Below are 20,678 nucleotides of genomic sequence, written 5' to 3'. Positions count from 1 at the left end.
ATCTTTGGCTGACATTGCCACCAGTATCCAGTTTCTTAAGCCTTCTAATACAGATTCATATCAGGAACACTCCACTGAGCTTCCAGGCCTTTGACCTTAGACTGGTACTTCATCCTTGATCCCTCTGGTTCTGTGGCTTCCATCTTCTTGGGCTGAGCAGCTCCTGGATGCTCTGGTTCTCGAGTACAGACAGCCATTGTGGACTCTCCCACCCTGATCTTGTACCTCTACCTAATAATCCCTTCATTACACATACATATTCTATGGGTTCTATTCCTCTAGAGAACTCCAATCAATATAGTAGATAAGCAAAATGTGCTATATTCACACAATGAAAACTCAAGAAGTGTGGCATATTCACACAATGAAATGAATAAAGTATTGATATATGTCACAATGCATACATTTTTAAAATATTACGCTAAGTGAAAATCAGAAACAAAAGGCTATATCTTATGATATGTTTATAGAAATGTTCAGATTGTCCAATATTTTACACATAAAAATGTGATTGTTAGTATCCAGGCATTGGCAGGAGGAGAAAAATGAGAATGACTATTAATGGGCACAGAATTTCCTTATAAAGTGATGAAAATGTGGAATTAAATAGTGCAACTATTGTACAACTTTGAGAATATACTAAAACTTAATGGAACTATACACTTTTTAAAGGGGTATATTTTACGTCATGTGAAATACGGCACAATTTTAAAAGATAAGAATAAGAATAAATATAAAATGATGAAAAACATAACATAAATGTAAAATGATGAAAAACATACATAGCATAGGAGTATGCAATCATACTCCTAAGAAGGCTAAGTTGGCTATCTTAATATAAATTAGACTTCAGAAAGAGAAATATTACCAATAACAAAATAAAACACTTCTGATTAAAAATTTGACTAAGACATAATAAAATTAAATGTGTGTCTAATTTTACAGTGCCAAAGTAAATGAAGCAAAAAGAATTGTTTAACTAAATTTAAATATTTCCCTCTCAATAGCTGATTTGAAAAGCAGCCAAATAATCATTAAAGATGTAAACAACAATATTCAATAACTTTTCTTCATATTTACAATCACTCAACAACAGAAGGATACACACATTATTTCCAAATGTATATGAAAATACTAAGGATGTTATTGTGAGCCATGAAACAAGTCTCAATAAACACGAAAGGACTAAAATCATGCAAATTATATTATCTAACCACAATGGAATTAAACTAAAAATCAGTAATAAGAAAGGATCTGGAAAAATACACCTAACAGGGCCGGGGATTTAGCTGAGTGGTTTCACCGCCTGCTGCGCAAGCACAAGGACCCGATTCCCGGTACCAAAAAAAAAGAAAAATACACCTATTTGGAAATTAACACAGTCCTAAATCATTCATGGGTCAAAAAAACAAAAAATGAAAATACTTACAACTACATAAAAATTAAAGAAAACAAATCAATATAGTGGAATGTAATTAAGTCACTTCTAAAAGGTGTACACAGTTTGATCAAAAAATATTGTGAATTATAGTGGAGTGGTTTTTTTATTAATATTACAGTAAAGGCCACATTGTATTAATCTTCCACAAATATTCCCCTGGTTTCACACACATACCTCCCATCATTCCTGACACTTTCTGAGCCAGTTCTCCAAGTCCTTTTCAGTAACTGTCTTTACTTGCACTGTCCTGACCTCAATGTCCTGAATCAATTGAAAATATTTACCTTTCATGGTCATTTTGACTTTGGGGAATACCCAGAAGTGATACAGTGCCAGTTCCCATGATTAGGGTCAATGAGGACAAATTGTATTGGTTTTACAACCTTGCCTTTCCATCGGGCAGCAGTTGGCCACAGCATTCATCATTCCAGATCTGCTTCAGAAAGTGGCAAGAACATTCAGATGAAACTGAAGCAAGGGGAAATATATTTAAGGGGATTAATGGCAATGTGTCTTTTACTGTAATTTTTAAAAATTTAAACACACACTATATTGTTTGGTCAGTCTTTGTATTATAACATTAAATCTTAGGAAATTCCCTTCAACTCAGAAAACTAAGAACTGAAGGAAATGTCCTCAACTGATGAAGAATAATTGTAAGAAACCCTAAATGTATCAAACATACTTAAGGTTTAAAGATTGAATGCCTTGTCCCTAATACTAGCAAAAAGTTAAGGATGTCCACTCTCAATCCTTTTGTGTCATGATGTATTCTAAGTTCTAGCTAGTGCAAAAGGACAAGAGAAAGATATATTGAAATGAAGAAAAAAGCATATGGCAGAAAAGGCAGGAGTAAAACAGTATTTTTTCAGAGAAGATAATTGTGGCCTACCAAAAAAATGTTAAAATAATAATGGTTAGTGAAGTCACGGGACATAAGGTAAATGAACAAAAATCAGTTTTATTTCTACATACTAGTAACAACATTTAAATTTTTTAAAATACCATTTTTAATAGCACCAAAACATAAAACACATTTACTGAAAACTACAAACATCAATGAAAAAAAAATAAAGATCTAAATAAGAGAAATATATATCAGGTTAATGGATTAAAAAATTTAATATTGTTAAGGTAACAATCCTCCCCAAATTGATCTATAGTCTCAATGTCAAGGCACTAAGAAAACTAACAAAATTGATATTAGATAAATTCACTTCAAATAAAAATAAAGTAACTTGCACAATCTGAAAACAATTTTAGGGCAGGGATGTAGCTCAGTGGCACCGCGCCTCCCTGGCAAGTCCGAGGTCCAGAGTTCAATCCCCGGTACCAAGAAAAAAAAAAACCCCCCAAAATGAAAACAATTTTAGAAGCAATATTTAGAATCCTTTACCTAGTAAAGGAAGGGAAAAAAGCCACAATGATGATAAAATATGAATTCAAAACAGATAAAAATGAAAAAAGAATTGCTAGATATTTTAAGACTAGGGCCGAGGATTTAGCCCAGTGGTGTCGCACCTACCTCAAAAGCCCAAGGTCCTGAGTTTGACTCCTGGTACTGGAAAAAATAAATACTAAAATAAGACTAAGTGAGGATCTTGAAAAAGTCAATAAAAAAATAAAAATTTAAATTAATAAGAATTTAATAGTGAAGAAGTCTCCAAGATCGACATAAAAATAAAAATATTACACACACGCACACATGGATGTGCATGCAAACACACACACAAAAGGATTTAAGACACATGGAAAACAGATAAAATTTCTAACATATCTAATGGCACTATCAGGAGAAAAGAGAACAGCAGAAACAATATTCAAAGATATTATAACTATGGATTTTCCAGAGCTAAAGAAACCCATGAATTCTCAGATGGAAAATACACACCCAGTACAAAACAATGAATAAACAAATAAATCTACAATTCTATATATCATAGTATGATGAAATACAGCAAAGATAAAGGGAAAATACATAATCATAATAAAGATTTTAATGTCTGTATTAAAATGGTAGATCATGTAGAAAATTTAATATGGAATTGAAAGTATTTCGGAGTAAACAAGCTTGATGTGATAAGACAGAATAAGATTATATATTATTTTCAAGTAAATAACATTTATAACAGTTGGATAAGTATAAAGACACAAAGGAAATAAAAATAATCAGGATAATTCACGTCTTGCTCCTAACCTGTGATGGTTAATTTCACATATCAGTCTGAGTTAAGGGACACTCCTCTGACAAAACATTATTTCTGGGTGTATCTGTGAGGGTGTTTCCATAAGAGGTTACTATGCAGATCACTAGACTGGGTAAAGATCTGCTCTTACCAATGTGGACAGGCATCTTATCAGCCTCAGGAGAGAACAAAAATGCAGAAGAGCAATTTTGCTCTCTCTTCTTGAGCTAGGACATTCAATTTACACCCATGGACCACAGAACTGCAAGATCTCTGGCTTTCCGAATCTGAGACTTAGATAATTGGCTCTACTGGTTGTCAGACCTTTGGACTCAGACTAAATTACACTACCTCCAGCTTAGAGCATATAGTGGGACTGCCCAGCCTCCATAATCAAATGTGCTAATTTTCATAATACAGTCCCCTCTTTATCGATCTATCTTATTAGTTCTGTTACTCTGGATACTTGTACACTACCCCAATGCAATTAATTAACTAAAATGCCACAATAAAAGATAGCACATATACATACATACATATGTGTGTGTGTCTATACACATGGGAGGTGAAGTGGGAAGGCACTTATACACAAATTCTACACACTTGGATAGTACAATAAACTCTTAAAAATTGCTCATAAGCTACAGCAGAACTCCCAACAAAAATGTATGAACTATATGGAAGTAAATAACTTTAAATCAATATTATGAAAACTTTTGAGATAATTAAGCAGAATTTGAAAGTAATCAAGTAATTTAATGCAGATGTTATAATGAGAAAAATATTGAGAAATGCAGAGGGGTGATAAATATAAAACACAAAATAGTGATTTGCCAAAAGGAAGAGAAAGCAGGATTTTTTTAGAGAGCTTTACAGGGGGATTCATCTTTATCTGTAATGTTTTATTTCTTGAGATGGTAGGGAGGTGTATGCATGTCCATTACATATGCATTATAATTTTTTATGTTTGTATATCTGAAATATTTTAAAATAAATGTTTAAAGAATAAATAAAACTACCTTAAATATGACACAAAAAGACTAAAATCATATCTATAAGCACAAATAAAAGCTCCTAAATAAAAAACTGGCCAAATTCAGCAAAAGTGGGTGAAAATTATCCTGACTTAAAAAAATTAGCAAAGGAATGGAAAGATTTCAACATCAAAAAATGTGTCATTTAGGGCCGAGGATTTAGCTCAGTGGTTCCTCTGCCTGCCTCGCAAGCGCAAGGTCCCGAGTTCGATCCCCAGTACCAAAAAAAAAAAATGTGTCATTTTTTACAGAATATGGGAGCAGTATTATATGATAATTTCATTAGATTGAAAAAACATTCAAAATAACACAGGATATTTTTAAAATTAGAAATAAAAGGGTACTATACTAACTCAATAAATGGCACCCCATAACCAATATTAATATTAGGATAAACTATACACTAAATTGCAAGAGTTTAAAATAAATGGTTCATTATCAGCAATTTCATAAGATTCACTGTAATCTTACTGGGGAACTTCAGAAGCACACCTTGAAACCAGAAAAAAAAACCCAAAAAATGCATATTATTATCTCCATTATGTAACATTTTACAGAAGATGTAGGCAATAACATAAGTAAGTTTGAGGAGGGCAAGGAATTGTACAGGAGAAGCCAAAACTGTCTTATGTGAAAACAAAAACAAAAACAAATTTCCATATAAATATCCAAGTAACTATTGGAACTAATATGACATGTCAGCAATGTAACTAAATACAAAATGTGCAACAACAATGCAAAGTCTTCATGACAGCAAAATTTGTAATATCCCTAAATTGGAAACATGAAAATGTTCATCAACAATAGAAGGGATAAATAAAGGAGAGTAGATTTATGTAAGACAGTTAAAATTATTCTTGCCTCACAAAATCATGTGAATAAATTTTTACAAAGTTAGACATAGAAGAGTTCATATTGGATAGATAGCTACATACAGATACATACATACATACAAACATAGCATGAGCCAGATTTCAAAAGTTCAAATTATTTTGTGTTGAAGAAAACGGAGAAAGCAGGCAGGAAGAGTGGCTGGGAGGCAAGCGCAAGGTCCCGAGTTCGATCCCCGGTATCAAAAAAAAAATTAAATGAAAAATTCCAGAAATAAACAATTCAAATTCATAAGTTTTAAATCACATGCCACATCGCTATGTCTCCAGGTGGGAATATGATTCATCCTTTTGTCCACAGAATCCACACTGCATACACTATCCATCTAGTCACTTCATAGCCACCTGGGTTATCAGATTGACTATTAAGGTATAGCCATGCTTGTGTTCAAGTAACTGCCATTTTACTTAATGGATGTCCCAAAGTTCAAGAATAATGATGCTGGTAATTCAAATATACCAGAGAGAAGCCATACAGTACTTCTTTCAAGTAAAAAGATGAAAGTTCTTGACTTATAAGAAAAAAATATTATGCTGAGGTTGCTAAAATATATGATAAAAATGAATCTTCCATCCACGAAACTGTGGAGAAGGAAAAAGAAGTTAATACTTAGTTAATATGGAAAAGGCACTCAATTGTAGACTTTGGTAATAGCTGCAGTTTCAGCATCCACTGGGGGTTGTAGAAAGTATCTGAGGAGGTACTACTATATTCACTGGCAAATCAAGTCAAAAAGGATCTCATACAATTAATTCCAATAGAACCACCCCAAGCACCATGACAAAAGTAGCCCAATAAACGTAAAATGCTCCTTAAAACACTGCACCCATCCTAGAGAATAATTAACACATGGATACTAGAAGATATGTATAAATGCATTCATTGGAAAAATGTAAAATATAAAGGTAGAAACTACTGATATTTAAAAATCCATGTGGGAACAAAAATTAAATCACTGCCATATAAATAAACAGCATTATATAACAATCAAGGAAATGAAGATCTGTTAGAATCAACACGGACAAATCTCAAAAACAGAAGCAGAAAAAGCAGAAAGATACATATAGCATGGTACTAATTGTGTAAAAATTTCTAAATGAACAAAATAATAGGATAAATGGCATATAAACATACACAGATATGTAGCAAAATTACAAAAACTCTAATGAAAATATAATACTCCAACTTCAGGATGTTGGTTACCTTAAATTAAGAAAGGGAGAGGAGAAAATAGGGTCAATAAGAAGTACAAAGGAGGTCTCACCTATATCTGTAACATTTTATTTCTTAAAAACAACTATCTACAGCAAATGTGAAATACACCATTCTTGGGGGGCGGGGCACATAGGTTCAGCATATTATTTTCTGGAAGGACGAAGTATTTTATAATGAAAGTTTTTAGAAATTTATATTCCAGATAAAGTTATCCCCAATGGTAGCAGGACCAAGACAGATACTATTCCACAGAAACTGGACAAGAATCTCAAAGATAATCAAGAGTTCAGATTAGCAGTGACTGAAAAGGAAGCACCTCTGTTTTCCCCATGCTATCGTTAATATGAGTTAGGTGAATGAGGTTAAGTGAGTATAGAGAAGAAAAACTTGGAATTATATACAATTAAGCCCAAACTTAGACTGTACGGTAAAAACAACTGGCCAGTTTCGTTGTATAGGCACAGGCCTTACTCCAGTTTCTTCCTTCTTTTTTCCCCAAACAATCTCATGAAGATTTAGATACAGTCCTAAGTAATAAGCAGAAGTAGAGAGATAAAGCAGCAAAGATACTTTCTATCAAAGATATTTCAAATATTAAAAGTATAAGTGTTGAAAACTATAGATCTTTGATGGACTCTCAAAACAATTCCCCAAAGTTTCACTGAAAAAAGCCACACCTTCCTCCCAGCAATATATTTTCTCTCAAGTCATATACTATAGTTCTGATGGGCAACAGAAAATGTTGTGAGATACATCCAAACCTTTCATGTTTGCTATGATTTTGCTCTCATATTACCACAGTATTACATATATTAGATTACCACTAGTAGTATAAGATTGCAGCAAAAAATAAACATGTAAAAGAGAGAGTAGAATAGGATGCCACTTTCAACAGACAAGGAGAGACAAAACATTTAGTTTCCAATTTACAGAAGTTGGAAAAAAATTAAATTACACAACAGTAAAAAAAAAATCAGGCAATAACACAAGATATGATATTCTATATCTAAACCTGGTCTCTTCAAAAAGTAATGTCTCCCTATAAAAAGATTTTTATAAGAATGAATGTGCATTGTAGTTTTATCTATAACAATGACACTGCTGAAACGACTCTAATAACCATCAAGCAGGCAATGAATGACACTAAACTAAAAGGCTTCTGCACAGTAAATGAAGAAATTAACAGAGTAAGGAGACATCCTGTGGAATGGAAAAAATTAGCTAACCATGTATCTGATGAGGAGTTAATACACAAAATGTATATGGATGAAAAGAATTCAATAGCAAGAAAATAACCAAACAAACAAAAAACTGACTTTAAAATGGACAAAGAATTTGAATAGACATTTCTCAAAAGACTTACAAATGGCCAACAGGTATTTGGAAAAGTTGCCCCCATCTCTAATCATCAGGTAAATATGAATCAAAACCATATTAAGATATCACCTCAAATACATTAGAATGGCTATTATCAAAATGACAAAAGATGGTTTGTGAACCTAGGTTCACAAACTTAATTTGTTCTACAATTTTGGAAAAGATGGCCATCTTTGTGTTTGCGTGGGGAAGATGGCTGCTGTCGTGTTTGTCACCTGATGCAGAGTTTGCAAACAAAAACAAAATTTTGATAACTGCTTCTGTTGGCAGGCCAAACTGTTTGCAAATAAAAACATTCCTGAACCCAGGAACTACTTTATTGGTTGGCAAGAAGGTGAAGAAAAAGGAGCCCTTGTATTAGAACCATTATGATCTTATACTCCTACTTTTGGGTATATAGTCAAATACAAGGAAGTCAGTACATGGAAGAGATACATTCCCATATCCATTGCAGCATTATTCTCAACAGCCAAGATATGGATTCAACCTGTCTCCATCAATGAATTAACTGAGTTTTTTAAAAGTAATATACTGCATATTTTGAGGCTGGCATACTATTCAACCTTAAAAAATACTAAAATCTTGTTATTTGTAACAATATGCATGATCGTGAAGGACATTATGTTAAGCCAGGCCCAAAAAGACAAATACTGCATGATCTCATTTTTAAGTAGAATCCAAAAAAAAAAAAAAAAAAATCAAGCTCTAAATAGCATAGACTAATATAGTGGTTGCCAGGGGATAGAGAGTGGGGTGGGGAATGTGGAGACGCTGGTTAAAGGGTATCACACTTCAGTAAGGATGAATAAGTTCTAGAAATGTAACACACAGCATGGTGACTATAGTTCATAATAATGTATTGTATGCTAGAAAATCCGAGATACATTAAATGTTTTCACCACAAAATCATGTGACAGGGCCCGGGGATTTTGCTCAGTGGTTCTGGCGCCTGCCTTGCAAGCACAAGGTCCCGAGTTTGATCCCTGGTGCCAAAAAAACCCCACAAAAGCATGTGACATAATGTATATGTGAATTATCCTACAATTATGAATTATGTGATTTAATGTGAATTATGTGATTTAGTCATTACACATTGTATACATTTATCAAACATCACTTTGTATTCTGTGAATACATTTATTTGTCAATAAATTTTTTTTTTGGTACTGGGGATCAAACTCAGGTCCTTGTGCTTGCAAGGCAGGCAGCAGAACCACTGAGCTAAATCCCCGGCTGTCAATAAAATTTTAAGAGGTGATAATGGGTAAACATATGTGGTATGCACATGTAAGAGAATACTACTCCACAAACTTAAATGAAATAATAAACCATCAAAATACACAACATCATGTTTGAATCTCAAAAGCATGCTAATCAAAAGAACCCGGATACAAAATATTACAGATAATATGAAGTGCAAATACTGGCAAACTAATCTATAGCAATAAAAACCAGAAAAGTATTTCGTTTTGCAAAGGACTTGAAATGGGTACAAGGAAATTTTGTGGAGTGATGCAAGTATTCTAAGTCTTGATCTGGGTAATGATGACATGAATGTATGAATTTATCAAAATCCAATGGGGGGAAATGATGGAAATTTAAAAAACAGAATTCTTTTACATTAAAGTGGACTACAAAAACCTAAAACTTTAATAATCATATTCACCATGTAAACCTTGATTAGATCTTATTTGAAAATATTATTTATAAGGGCTATTCTGTTACACCTAGGAAAATCTGAATTGGACTGGATATTAAGATGATCACTATTTTAGGTGTGATAATGGCATTTGGTTAGGTAGAATAACCTTATTTTAGAAGAGGAATGTTGAAGTACTCAGGGGTAGACTCAATAATTTGGTTTCAATTTTTCAGTAAAAATATTTTATACATAAGCAAACGTATAGATACAGCTAAATCAAATTAATGTACATAGGTCATAGGATACTAATATTCCCTGACCGATTCTTCCAGCTATTCTGTTTGAAAATTTTCATTTAAAAAGTCAGGAAGATTTCTCCAGATATAGTAAAGAAAGAAAGAAAAAAAAAGCAAAATACGAAACTGTTTATAAAACATGCTTCCTATTGTGTAAAAAAAAGAAGTAAAAAAGTTGTGTGCATGTGAGTCTGTGTATGTATTTGTTTATATTACAACCAATGAAAATGGTTACCTAATAGATGAGTTTAGTGAGAAATAGGTTTGAAGAGATGTAGTCTGAAAGCAAAACTTTTTGAGTATATCATTTTAAACAATTTTGATCTTTATGCCATGAAAATGTAAAAAATAAACTGAAAGGAAAAAATTAAAATTGAAAAGATATTGAAAGTATCTCTGATCATGATTCCTTTATTCAGTTAAAGCCAAATTAATTGTGACGTTCACCTTGTACAGTTGCTGGTGGTCTTTTTTTTCCTCCTGAGTATCAGAGACATTTAAAGGAGATTTGAAAACTCAGAAAACTTAGCATCTTGTTGCAGACCTGACCCCAAAGTAGTTGTGCAACCTTCAATAAATGATTTGGGGGCTGGGGATTTAGTTCAGTGGTTCCGCCGCCTGCCTCGCAAGAACAAGGGCCCGAGTTTGATCCCCGGTACCAAAAAAGAAAACAAACAAACGAAAATAAATAATTTGGATATGGCACACATCGATTTTCTCACTTGTAAAAAATACTAAATACAATGACTTCTAGGATTTCCTAGAATGATAAAATTCTGTGACTCGAATGTCTACCAAAGAACCAAAATATTTCCACCTGCAGACTTTTGTTTAGCTTTGATGAATGGCAAAGCTCCATTGCAGTTATTTACTTTCTGCAGTGCAAATAATACTGAGGCTAAGGTAATACAGAGGAATAAAATGTGTTTCTCAGATTCACAGCACAATCAGTTACAGCAGAACACTTCCTTTTAGCCAGTTTGTATTGGCAACAGAAGGGAAGCAGCAGTCAGCCTCTCAGGCATTGCACTTACCAGGCTGCTAAACCCCTAAACCCCATTGGTTACAATGGGAGAAAGAAGCAGCCAATAACAAAGTACTGAACTTGGAGTTCTACTAACAGCCCTTGGACAGGACTGTAAGGATTCACGTATTCTTTGGCTAAAATAATCTTCCTTTACATAAAGGTGCTAAAAAGGCAGTTTGGAATGCAAAGATATAAAGCTAGGGCTATAGAGTTTCTGACTAAAATGTCTGCAGGCTTGAACAGAAATTAAAGAGTGGCAGAAGCTTGTTTCTCCATCGTTGTCTCATACCATGCCCCACCCTTTTTCATGAAGCTTCCCTTAAGACCTAAAACAATTTTGACTTCCTTGCAGGTTTAGGTTTGGTGTTGCAGCAGTTCCATTCAAAGTGAGGAAGGCAAGTCAGGAAAGAAGGATGCTGTAAGCCTGGGCTAAGTAGAGAGTACAAAGCTTTGCCTGCAGGGTGCACAGGAAGGAAAAGCAGGGGACCCCTGGGGACCTTCACGCAGACAACACGTAAGCACCCTCTTGAGAAGGCTGGGACCAGAGGAGTTAGAGGAAGGAAACAAGAGTTCTGGTTCCAAACTCTTCACAGTTCTGTACCTGCAGGATTACACTGGGGTGCAAAGAGGCTCTGGAGGGGTTTCCCTAGAAGAGGCAAGCTGGAGCTTTTGTCTGAAGAGGAAAATAAGAGGATTCTCTAAAGAATTCTGGGGAAGCAGTCCAAAGCCCCTTGTTGGAAGGATCTTCTGCCATCATCCAGGCAGGCGTTTTTCTCATATCCTGGAGAGGTCCCCCGGCCTCAGCTGAATTTGTACAGGAGGCTGGGCCAAGAGTCCTCTTTAAGTCTGGAGAGTGGGTGGCTTTGGGAGTTTGGAGAATGAGATGTTTCTCTCTAAATGCTGAGGGAGCCTTTCCCAGAATGACAAGAAGGGCGAGTAGGGATCCTTCTCTTGGGAGGGTTGGGGACTACAGGAGCCTGAAGTGATTTCTGAGGAGTTGGGTTTCTCCTAGGGGGCCCTGGAGGAAATGGCAAGGTACTTCGTGCCAGAATACATTTCAGTTGCTGAGTGAAGACTGTACTACTGTAAACCCCTTCACTAGCGGGAATTTTGGAAACGGGTCCCAAAGGGTGTGCTTGGAGCCTCTGGGAGGAAATCCACACACTCTCGACCCAGAGAGGGGCTGGGGCAGCAACTCTCCAAGAAAACAGGGGTAGAGAGAACACCAGCGTCCCCACTCACAGGAAAGTTGGAGGCGAGAGAGGAACTTGGACATGGCTTGGAAATAACTTGGAAGCACCAAAACTAGAAGCTGGGATGCAGCTAGGAGAGCGGAGTTGGGGGCCAGGCCTCTGCGCCGTCGGAGTGAGAAGGGGTTCACCACTTTGAGGTGGCGGAGGACGGGGGTGCCCCGGAGTCAGAGCTCCACAGGGACGACCCGGAGGGTGGAGGAAGTTAAAAGAAATCCAGGGCTCTCGGAGGTGACCGGAGGGGGGGCGTCCCAGAGTCAGTTTTCCCGGGGTCGGTGACCGACAGATACTCACTGAGCGGATCTCCAGCGCCAGGGCGCATTGCAGCGCCTTCATCTTCGGCATCCGCGCGAGGTGGGGCGGCTGGGAGGGACCCCGGCCACGGTCCTGAGAGAGGCGGGGAAACGCGGGGCGGGACGGGGACGGTGAGGTGGCGGTGGTGGCAGCTGTGGCCCCCAGGCCGGGGCCCGCAGTCCAGCCTCGGTCCCGCGGGAGCAGCAGCTGAACAAGGGGCGCTGACTTGTTGTCACGGCAGCCAGTAGGGGCGGGGCCGGAAGAGAGGCCAGGCGGGGAGCGCCCCAGCGTCGCTCGAGGGACAGCGCCAGGGGCTGGGCTCCATGATCGTGGGCGGGGGCCTAGGGGCGGGGCTTCAGAAGGGGCGGGGCGGTCCTCTTATGACGTCACTTTGTAAACTCAAAGCCCGCCGAAGGAGAACCCCTGTACAATGGGACGCTACACGGGACAGGAGACCGACTCTGAGGTCGAGTTCCAATGTGGCGATGGCACCTTGGGCTAGTGCCGTCCCTCTGTGGCCTCAGTTTCTCCAACTGTATAATATTAATAATAATTATTATTATTGAATTTCATGGTATAGTTTACAAAACCAGCATGAAGAAACTAAAGATTAGAGTTTTAACCAAGGCAGAACGAGACAGGAATCTGAGAGCTCTCAAGTAAAACCCCAGGTGCCTGCTTGGGAAGAGGAACTTGAACTATCATCACAATCTTTTTCCTAGTTCTGTGATCTCTTTCTTAGTGAGGTCTCCATTTCCCTCAGGGCTCCTAATTCGCCCAATACATATTGCTTAAATTGGATAGTCAGTGAGGGGCCAACCACAAATCCAGTTGGGAGTGGCCTGACCATCAAAGATAAAAAGAAGCTGAGAGGGCCGGGATTTAGCTCAGTGGTTTCCCCGCCTGCCTTGCAAGCGCCAAGGGCCCGAGTTCTTTCCCCGGTACCACAAAAAAAAAAAAAAAAAAAAAAAAAAAGAACTGGAGAGATTACCCAATCCAGTCTTGTTAAAATCATTTTTATTGCAAAATACGTTATATACATAGAAGTGTATAAAACACATCCATCTTAATAAAGAACAATGCCTGTGCAACTAACACCCAGTTACCAAATAGAACATTAATAGTGCCTTGGAAACGCCCTGATTATTTCATTGTGTTGCCTTCCTACTCTGAAAGTAGCAACTACATTGACTTTGTTTTTTATAACAAGGCTCCCTTTGCTTTCGTGTATGCATTTCCAAACAAGATATGTTTAATTTGTCCTATTATTGGTGTTATTTACATGGAATTAATACTGTATGTATTCTATGACTTGCTTCTCTCACTTGTTTGATTCACCCAGTGTTGATGAAGTATAGCTGAAATTTATTCCACGGTTGGACAATATTCCAATACAGAATATACTGTATACTGATTTGTTTATCCTTCCTACTAGTGATGGGCATTTGTACTGTTTCAATTTTTAGTGATTATTAACAAAATTGTTATTAACATTCTTGTACATATCTTAACATGTGTAGTAGAATAGGAGTGAACTGACTATGAGATTTTGCACATGTGGGGCATATGTTAAGTCACAGAGTAGGAGTATTCTCAGTTTGAACAAATAATTCCAAGTTGCTGTCCAGAATGCACTTTCACCAGCAACATTTGAGGGTTACGGTAGTCTCACATTCTTCCCAACCCTAGCACTATCAAGCTTTCTTGTGTTTCACAAGATATAAAATATCATCACACTATTGATTTTCTCAGATTACTGACAAGTCTGACTACATGTTTTTATGTGCTTATAAATTTTCTGCTATCTGTATTATATATTATTCATTGATATCTTCCCCCTTTTTTATTTCTACTGCAATTTTTGTCTTATGGGAGTTCCATATATTCTAGTTAGCAATTAATAAATTAATTCAGTAGGGGTTGTTTTAGTGGTACTGGGGATTCAATTCAGGTATTAAAGTTTATATCTAGATGTCCCCTAAAGCCTCATGTGATCATAGGTGGGGCTTTTTGGAGGTGGCTGGGTCTAGATTATGTAATGCTGGGATTAAGGATGTAATGCTGGATTGATTTATGGTGTGATGCTAGGATTAAGGATGCCCCACCCTGGGTGGAAGTGCTATCCACCCTAAGAGTGGATAGCCTGGATAGGATATAAGGAACAGAAAGAGGGCTACTGTTGTTGCTTCTGCTTTGCTTCTTTACTACCTTGTTGCCTTCTGCCCACCATGAACTGTTTCTCCTTTGCAATGCCCCTCTGCCGTGCCACCTTGCCTTGGAGCCAGCCAACTATGAACTGAAACCTCTACAAACTGTAAGCCAAATAAAGCTTTCCTAGGGCAGGGGACTTAGCTCAGCGGCATCATGCCCACCTTGCAAGTGCAAGGTCCTGAGTTCAATCACCAGTACCAAAAGACAAAACAAAAACCCTTTTCTCCTTTAACTTTGGGTGTTGAGTATTTTATCTCAACAATGAGAAAAGTATTTAGAGACAGTATTTAACTGTAGTTCTTTTTCTTTGTGCTATCGGCATTAATTCCTTAATTTCTCTGCATATTTACTAGTTACTGTAACTGTACAGATATTTTATTTTTATAAGTTGATCTGGTAAATCTTTTAAACTCTCAATGCTTAGCATAGTTTATCATTTGTTCCAGTATTCCTACTGATATTCTCACAGAGATGACAACCACTGTGCTGTCTTCCTATTGCTACCATAACAAAGCATCACAAACTCAACAGCTTAAAACAACACAGCTTTATTATCTTACAGTTCTGTAGGTCAGAATTCTGACACAGGTCTTGTTGGGCTGAAACCATAAGGTCAGTTCCTTTCTGAAAGCTCTAGGAAGGAATCAATTTCTTTACCTTGTTCAGCTTCTAGAAGCCACAAGTGTTCCTTAGATCATGGTCTCCTATCACCATATTCAAAGTCAAAACCTACACAGCAAGTCTATCACATTGCATCATTCTGACTTACTTCCTACCTCCATTCTTCCCTTTTAAGAACTCTGTGATTACATTGAGCCAATCTAGATTAACAGGATACTCTCCCTATCTAAAGACCATCTGATTAGCAACCCTAATTCCATCTATAACCTTTATTCTCCCTTTGTCATGAAAAATAACATATTCATAGACTCCGTGTACGTGTAGGACAGGGACATCCTGGGGGGATTACTGAAAATTCATGAGTTAGTAATTTTTTCAAAGGGGAGAAAAAGCATTGATTGGATCTGGATGACTTTAGAAACCAAGTCATTCTAGTTATTCATAAATAAAAAGAATTGAGTATTTTTTTCTTGAGTGTCTTTTTTTCAATGTTCTGTGAATTTTTCAAAAAATGTATTAGTAAATATTTGTGATACATAATAAATACATCCATCATGGAGAATTGGCTCTTCTGTGTGTTCCTTTATCATTCTGATTTTTTGGGGGGGGGGGAGGTACTGAGAATTGAACTCAGGACCTTGCACTTGCGAGGCAGGTGGCAGAACCACTGAGCTAAACCCCCGGTCCTATCATTCTATTTTATAGCCATTAGGATCCCTCCAAATATCTAAGGGAAAAAGATTTTTCTGATTGGGCTGGGGATTTGGCTCAGTGGTTTCACCGCCTGCTGCGCAAGCACAAGAATCTGAGTTCGATCCCCGGTACCAAAAAAACAAAACAAACAAAAAAAAGATTTTTCTGATAAAATTTTTTTAAATATTCTAATTATTTCACTTTACAGAAATGAAGAAAGATACTTTGAGATCAAGTACGTGGTCTGTTCCCAAGATTGTAGGCTTTTAGTGAACAATAACATAGCTTTTTAAAAAAAAATTAAATAGAGAGTTTAGTAGGCAAAGGTGCTCAGTTATGTGTTGGATTGGATTGAAGACCTCTCTTCCAGGAATTCTGTACCTATGTACCTCTTTCCTGTGGTAAAACTCTTCAGTGGAGAAAGTTCAGCCCTTGCAGTCAGGTCAACTTGAGGCCAATACTATTTTTATCACTTGCCAATGTCGTGACCTGGGCATGCTGTTTTAACTCTCTGAACCTTACCTCCCCTTTTCCTGTATATGTACTGTCCACTTCATAATTGGTAAAACTTGTACTTAGCACATGATGGCTTGATACAGACTCCATGGTAGCACATTTGTATTCTTTTCCTTTATATTCTCATATCAGCAATGTCCAAGATGGATGTCTTTTGAGATCCTACCTGGTTTGAGTTGTTTAGATCCCACCTGGGTTTGTTTGTTTGTTTGTTTTTAATTATTTGAGCTGTTCAGAAGCAGTGTGCCACAGACAAAAAAAACCACTACTTCAGTCTAAATCCCTGGCTGCGTATTATTCTTATTCTGTGTTACATCTGGTTTGAAGATGTTGTTTCTGCCATAGCACTCACACTTCAGCCTCACAAAAATTCAGCTGCCAGTTTCTGAGCCAAGGCATCGAATTTTGGGTGAAAATTTTCCTGTCCAGCAGTACTGTGAATGGCACCACTATAATTAATGATACCCCAGGAAGATTTAGTGCAGGTAGCAGATAAAATAGAAATAGTACTGTCTCTACATTTCTCTCATTTTATCCTCTATGAAGTTTTATGGGAAGTAAGTCCAGTGAAAAATGTAAGTCTTAATCTCTCTGAAAAATCTTACCTCATTTGATGAATACTTTGAGAGAATGAGCTATAGCCTTTTTTCTTTTATACAGCCTACCTTGCATTTATGAAGTGAATACAATAACTCAGACTGTCTGACCACATGATCAGAAGGTCAGAGGTATTTTTAAAGGCCTATATTATCTTTCATTCATGCTCAAATCTCCATAAGAGAAGGCACTGTCAGCAAAACTGTGCCTTTATTAGTAATAAGCCTACTAAGAATAATAATAGCCACAGTAACTATTCCATGGCATTTATATTCAGGCAGTGTACATGGTATCTCAGATACATAACTGTATACCTCACATAACTCAAAAGATATTTGTTTCCCCCTTTTAACAAATAAGGAAAGATTAGAGTAAATTAACTTGCCAGAGGACAAAGATAGTACCTGGTAGAGCAGGAATGTAAAATGAAATATGTCCTACTTCAAAGATACTTCTTTTTGCTATAAAATGATCCATCTCAACATTATGCATTATTTTAATATCAGTAACAAACAGACTGATTCATTTAAGATACAATATCATCAAGTAGTCATGATGACAAGAGTAACTGTTATATTGTGACTGACTAGATGTTATATATGTTATTATGATCTGGCCTTTGACTAGAAATCTGTTTTTCAAAGCATGTTCCTGTTATCCCAGTTGAAGACTCTTCTATATCTTGAAGCAGAACTATTTTTAAATCTAGTGTTAACTAGACTTCTTTATCACAAAGTAGAGTATGGAAGGTTTAAGAGAAATAAGACTTCAAATTTCTGATATAGTTTATAATGAAGAGATAAATTAGTAATAAACTGAAATAAGCATTTTCTTGTATAGAATAATATAAACTGTACTCCTTGGAAATATGTGTTTAGGTTTAAATGTATTATACAACTACTGTAATAATAGATACTCAGAAGAATTTTTGTTTCATTAACTTTGTATCCTTAAATAAGGTAATACTAACATTGCTGGGGATTTAGCTCAGTGATTCCATCTCCTGCCTCACAAGCGCAAGGTCCCGAGTTTGATCCCCAGTACCAAAAAAAAAAAAGATAATACTAGCATAATCAATAATAATTAGATTGTCATTCCTATAGCTGAGTTTTAGAAAGTAATAAGCCAATGAAGAATCTTTTCTAAGTTCTTAAATAATATTCTTAGGGAAAATAGACTTATATTAAGCCTTGCTTTTGGAAAATAAAAGGTGGGAATATGAAGTTATGAGCCCTTGTTTGAGACAGTCTGCTGGACTTAGGCATTACTTCCTACCTGGTAGAGGGCCTCCCAAGCTTCAACCCAATTTTATCCATACAAGAACGATAAGGACTCAGCAAAATGCCACAATGGTCCCCAAAAAGCTATTAACATTACTTCTATTGTAAGTCACATCCATCCTAGAGAAGTTTGAACATTGTTAATAGGGAGACCTTTTCCCAATATGAGGTGATTTTTTTTCCCTTGAAAGTTGTGGAAAATAAAAGTCTCTATTCACAAAAATCACCTTGCTGGATGGCCATGAAGGAGGTGGACACAGTGGGCACAAGAGTAAGCAGCAGAGCTCAGTGTCATGGAAGCCAATAGAGAAAAGAGTTTCAGGGATGAGGCGATGACCATCCATGTTCTGTGTTGGTAAGTTCTGAAAGTTCCCAACAGATTTGGAAGTTGGTCACTGGTGACCTTCAGCAGATGAATTTCAGTTAACAGATGAATCTAAATGAATGCCAAGCATGATGCAGAGACAGCAATTGCAGAAGAAAGGCGAGCTCACAGATGGCTGTTACAAAGAACATAACCCAGAAAGGAGCGGGGGATGGGAGTGACATTTGAATATGGTTATTGACTGAACGAAAAGAGACAGTAGAGAGTTAGAGAGAGGCTGTCACCATGAATCAGGAAGATGATTATTGAATCTCTATTCTGGAAGACTCAGGAGAGTCTGTGGTCAAGGCCGCTGGTAGAGAGGTTGACTTTGAACAGGAGGACTAGCACCTCTCTGGAGCCTGAGGGAAGGAGTAATACATAACAGAAGAGTAGGAGATCCTTTTGAAATGGAGACACAGATGACACAGAAAGGTTTGGTGAACTCGTTTTATAAAATGTAGCAATTTTAGTGCTAATGTGTCTCTCCTCTGTCTCTTCTTTCATCAAATGTTTATTGAATCCATGCCACCAAGCACAGTACATACATAAAAGAATCAGATAAAGCCTTTGTCCTTCCAGAGCTTCCACTCTGGTAGGGACAGCACAGCTATTCCACTCTCCATGCCACCAAGGCCCAAATAGGCAGCATGTTTAGGGTAGGATGAGACAGAGCTCCCTTTTCTCATAGCCCTTGAAGTCCTATTTCTTTTAAATCTTTCTTTGTGTTCTTAATTTCCTTTTGTCAGTGTTGTACAGGAGAACACAGCTCACTGGGAAAACTGGGGAAGAGAAAAAGGAGTCAAGCATACACCTGGTGAAACAGAAATAAATTGTTATTTTAAAACTCATGTCTTCTTAATTCCTTTTTGGGAAAGCCTTTTTTTTTGTACAAATAATTTTAGGACTTTTGCATAGGTATAAACAAGGGAAAGAACCAGGAGAGCTTCCAGGCATGGTAGTGCACACATTTAATCTCAGCTACTTGGGAGGCTGAGGCAGGAAGATGGCAAATTTGGAGCCAGGCTATATAATTTAGAGAGATATCTCTAAAAATTAATATAAAAAGGGTTGGGATTTTAGCTCAGAGCGCTTTGGGTCCCATCCCCAGTAACACACACATACACACACACACACCCAAGATAGCCTAGTGTAGTAAAAATGAAGAGGGTTCAGTTGCTTTGCACAGTGCAATGGGATGGATTGTGAAGTTGCTATGCAGGAAGAAAGGAGTCTGAGAATGCCTCAAAGGTTAGAGGCAGAAATGAGGGATGGAAACACCATGAGAGCAAGCAAAAGACACTGAGCTCCTCAAACAGTCAAATCTGAATAGAATAGAAAAGAAAAAAAAAAGACAATGAAGTGAAGATAGAAAGTAAGGTGAAGACCCTGTACTTTGTGGAGATACTCTATGTAACTGTTAGTTTATATATCAGGCTGGGCTGGCAGCCTGTGAAATCCTGGAAGCCAATGGACAGATCTTGAATCTTCTATTTCGAGTAGTGGTGCCTGAGGTGGAGGGAGTTCCCAGGTTTTTTGGAGCCTGAAGTTTATGTAATTTGGAGAGCCCTTTTTCTGAAAAAAAAATACAAAATTCTATTAATGGAAAATTAAATAAAAGGTGCATATATATTCATAATGAGAGAATGAACCACAAATTAAACTTTAAAAAAAATCTCAAAATCCAGAAAACTTACACCCTAATTTTATTGATAACTGCCTGATATATTTACATACTATTTC

The 20,678-nt window shown here is 36.9% G+C and overlaps 2 protein-coding genes across 8 annotated transcripts in view; both read right to left on the bottom strand.

The window, feature by feature from the left end:
* The window catches only part of Spata6 (spermatogenesis associated 6), a 140,645-nt gene extending 127,641 nt beyond the window's left edge, over positions 1-13,004 (bottom strand). For all 7 annotated transcript variants that reach the window (XM_087214862.1, XM_087214864.1, XM_004869295.4 and 4 more), the window contains exon 1: positions 12,654-13,004. In XM_087214862.1, the coding sequence (XP_087070988.1) occupies positions 12,654-12,704 (51 nt within the window). In that variant the 5' untranslated portion in view covers positions 12,705-13,004. The remainder of the gene's footprint in view (positions 1-12,653) is intronic.
* A 649-nt stretch (positions 13,005-13,653) lies between these two features.
* LOC101710436 (AGBL carboxypeptidase 4) overlaps positions 13,654-20,678 on the bottom strand; it is a 1,386,524-nt gene continuing 1,379,499 nt past the window's right edge. Inside the window, exon 13 of the mRNA XM_087214859.1 lies at positions 13,654-20,510. Within this exon, the coding sequence (XP_087070985.1) occupies positions 20,486-20,510 (25 nt within the window). The 3' untranslated portion in view covers positions 13,654-20,485. The remainder of the gene's footprint in view (positions 20,511-20,678) is intronic.

Source organism: Heterocephalus glaber, unplaced genomic scaffold (assembly GCF_053883595.1).
Source record: "Heterocephalus glaber isolate CG9 unplaced genomic scaffold, H.glaber_assembly_v1.0 deba00001451, whole genome shotgun sequence".
NCBI lineage: Eukaryota > Metazoa > Chordata > Mammalia > Rodentia > Bathyergidae > Heterocephalus > Heterocephalus glaber.
Note: the sequence above shows the minus strand (reverse complement) of the source record. Positions and strands in the feature narration are given on the sequence as shown.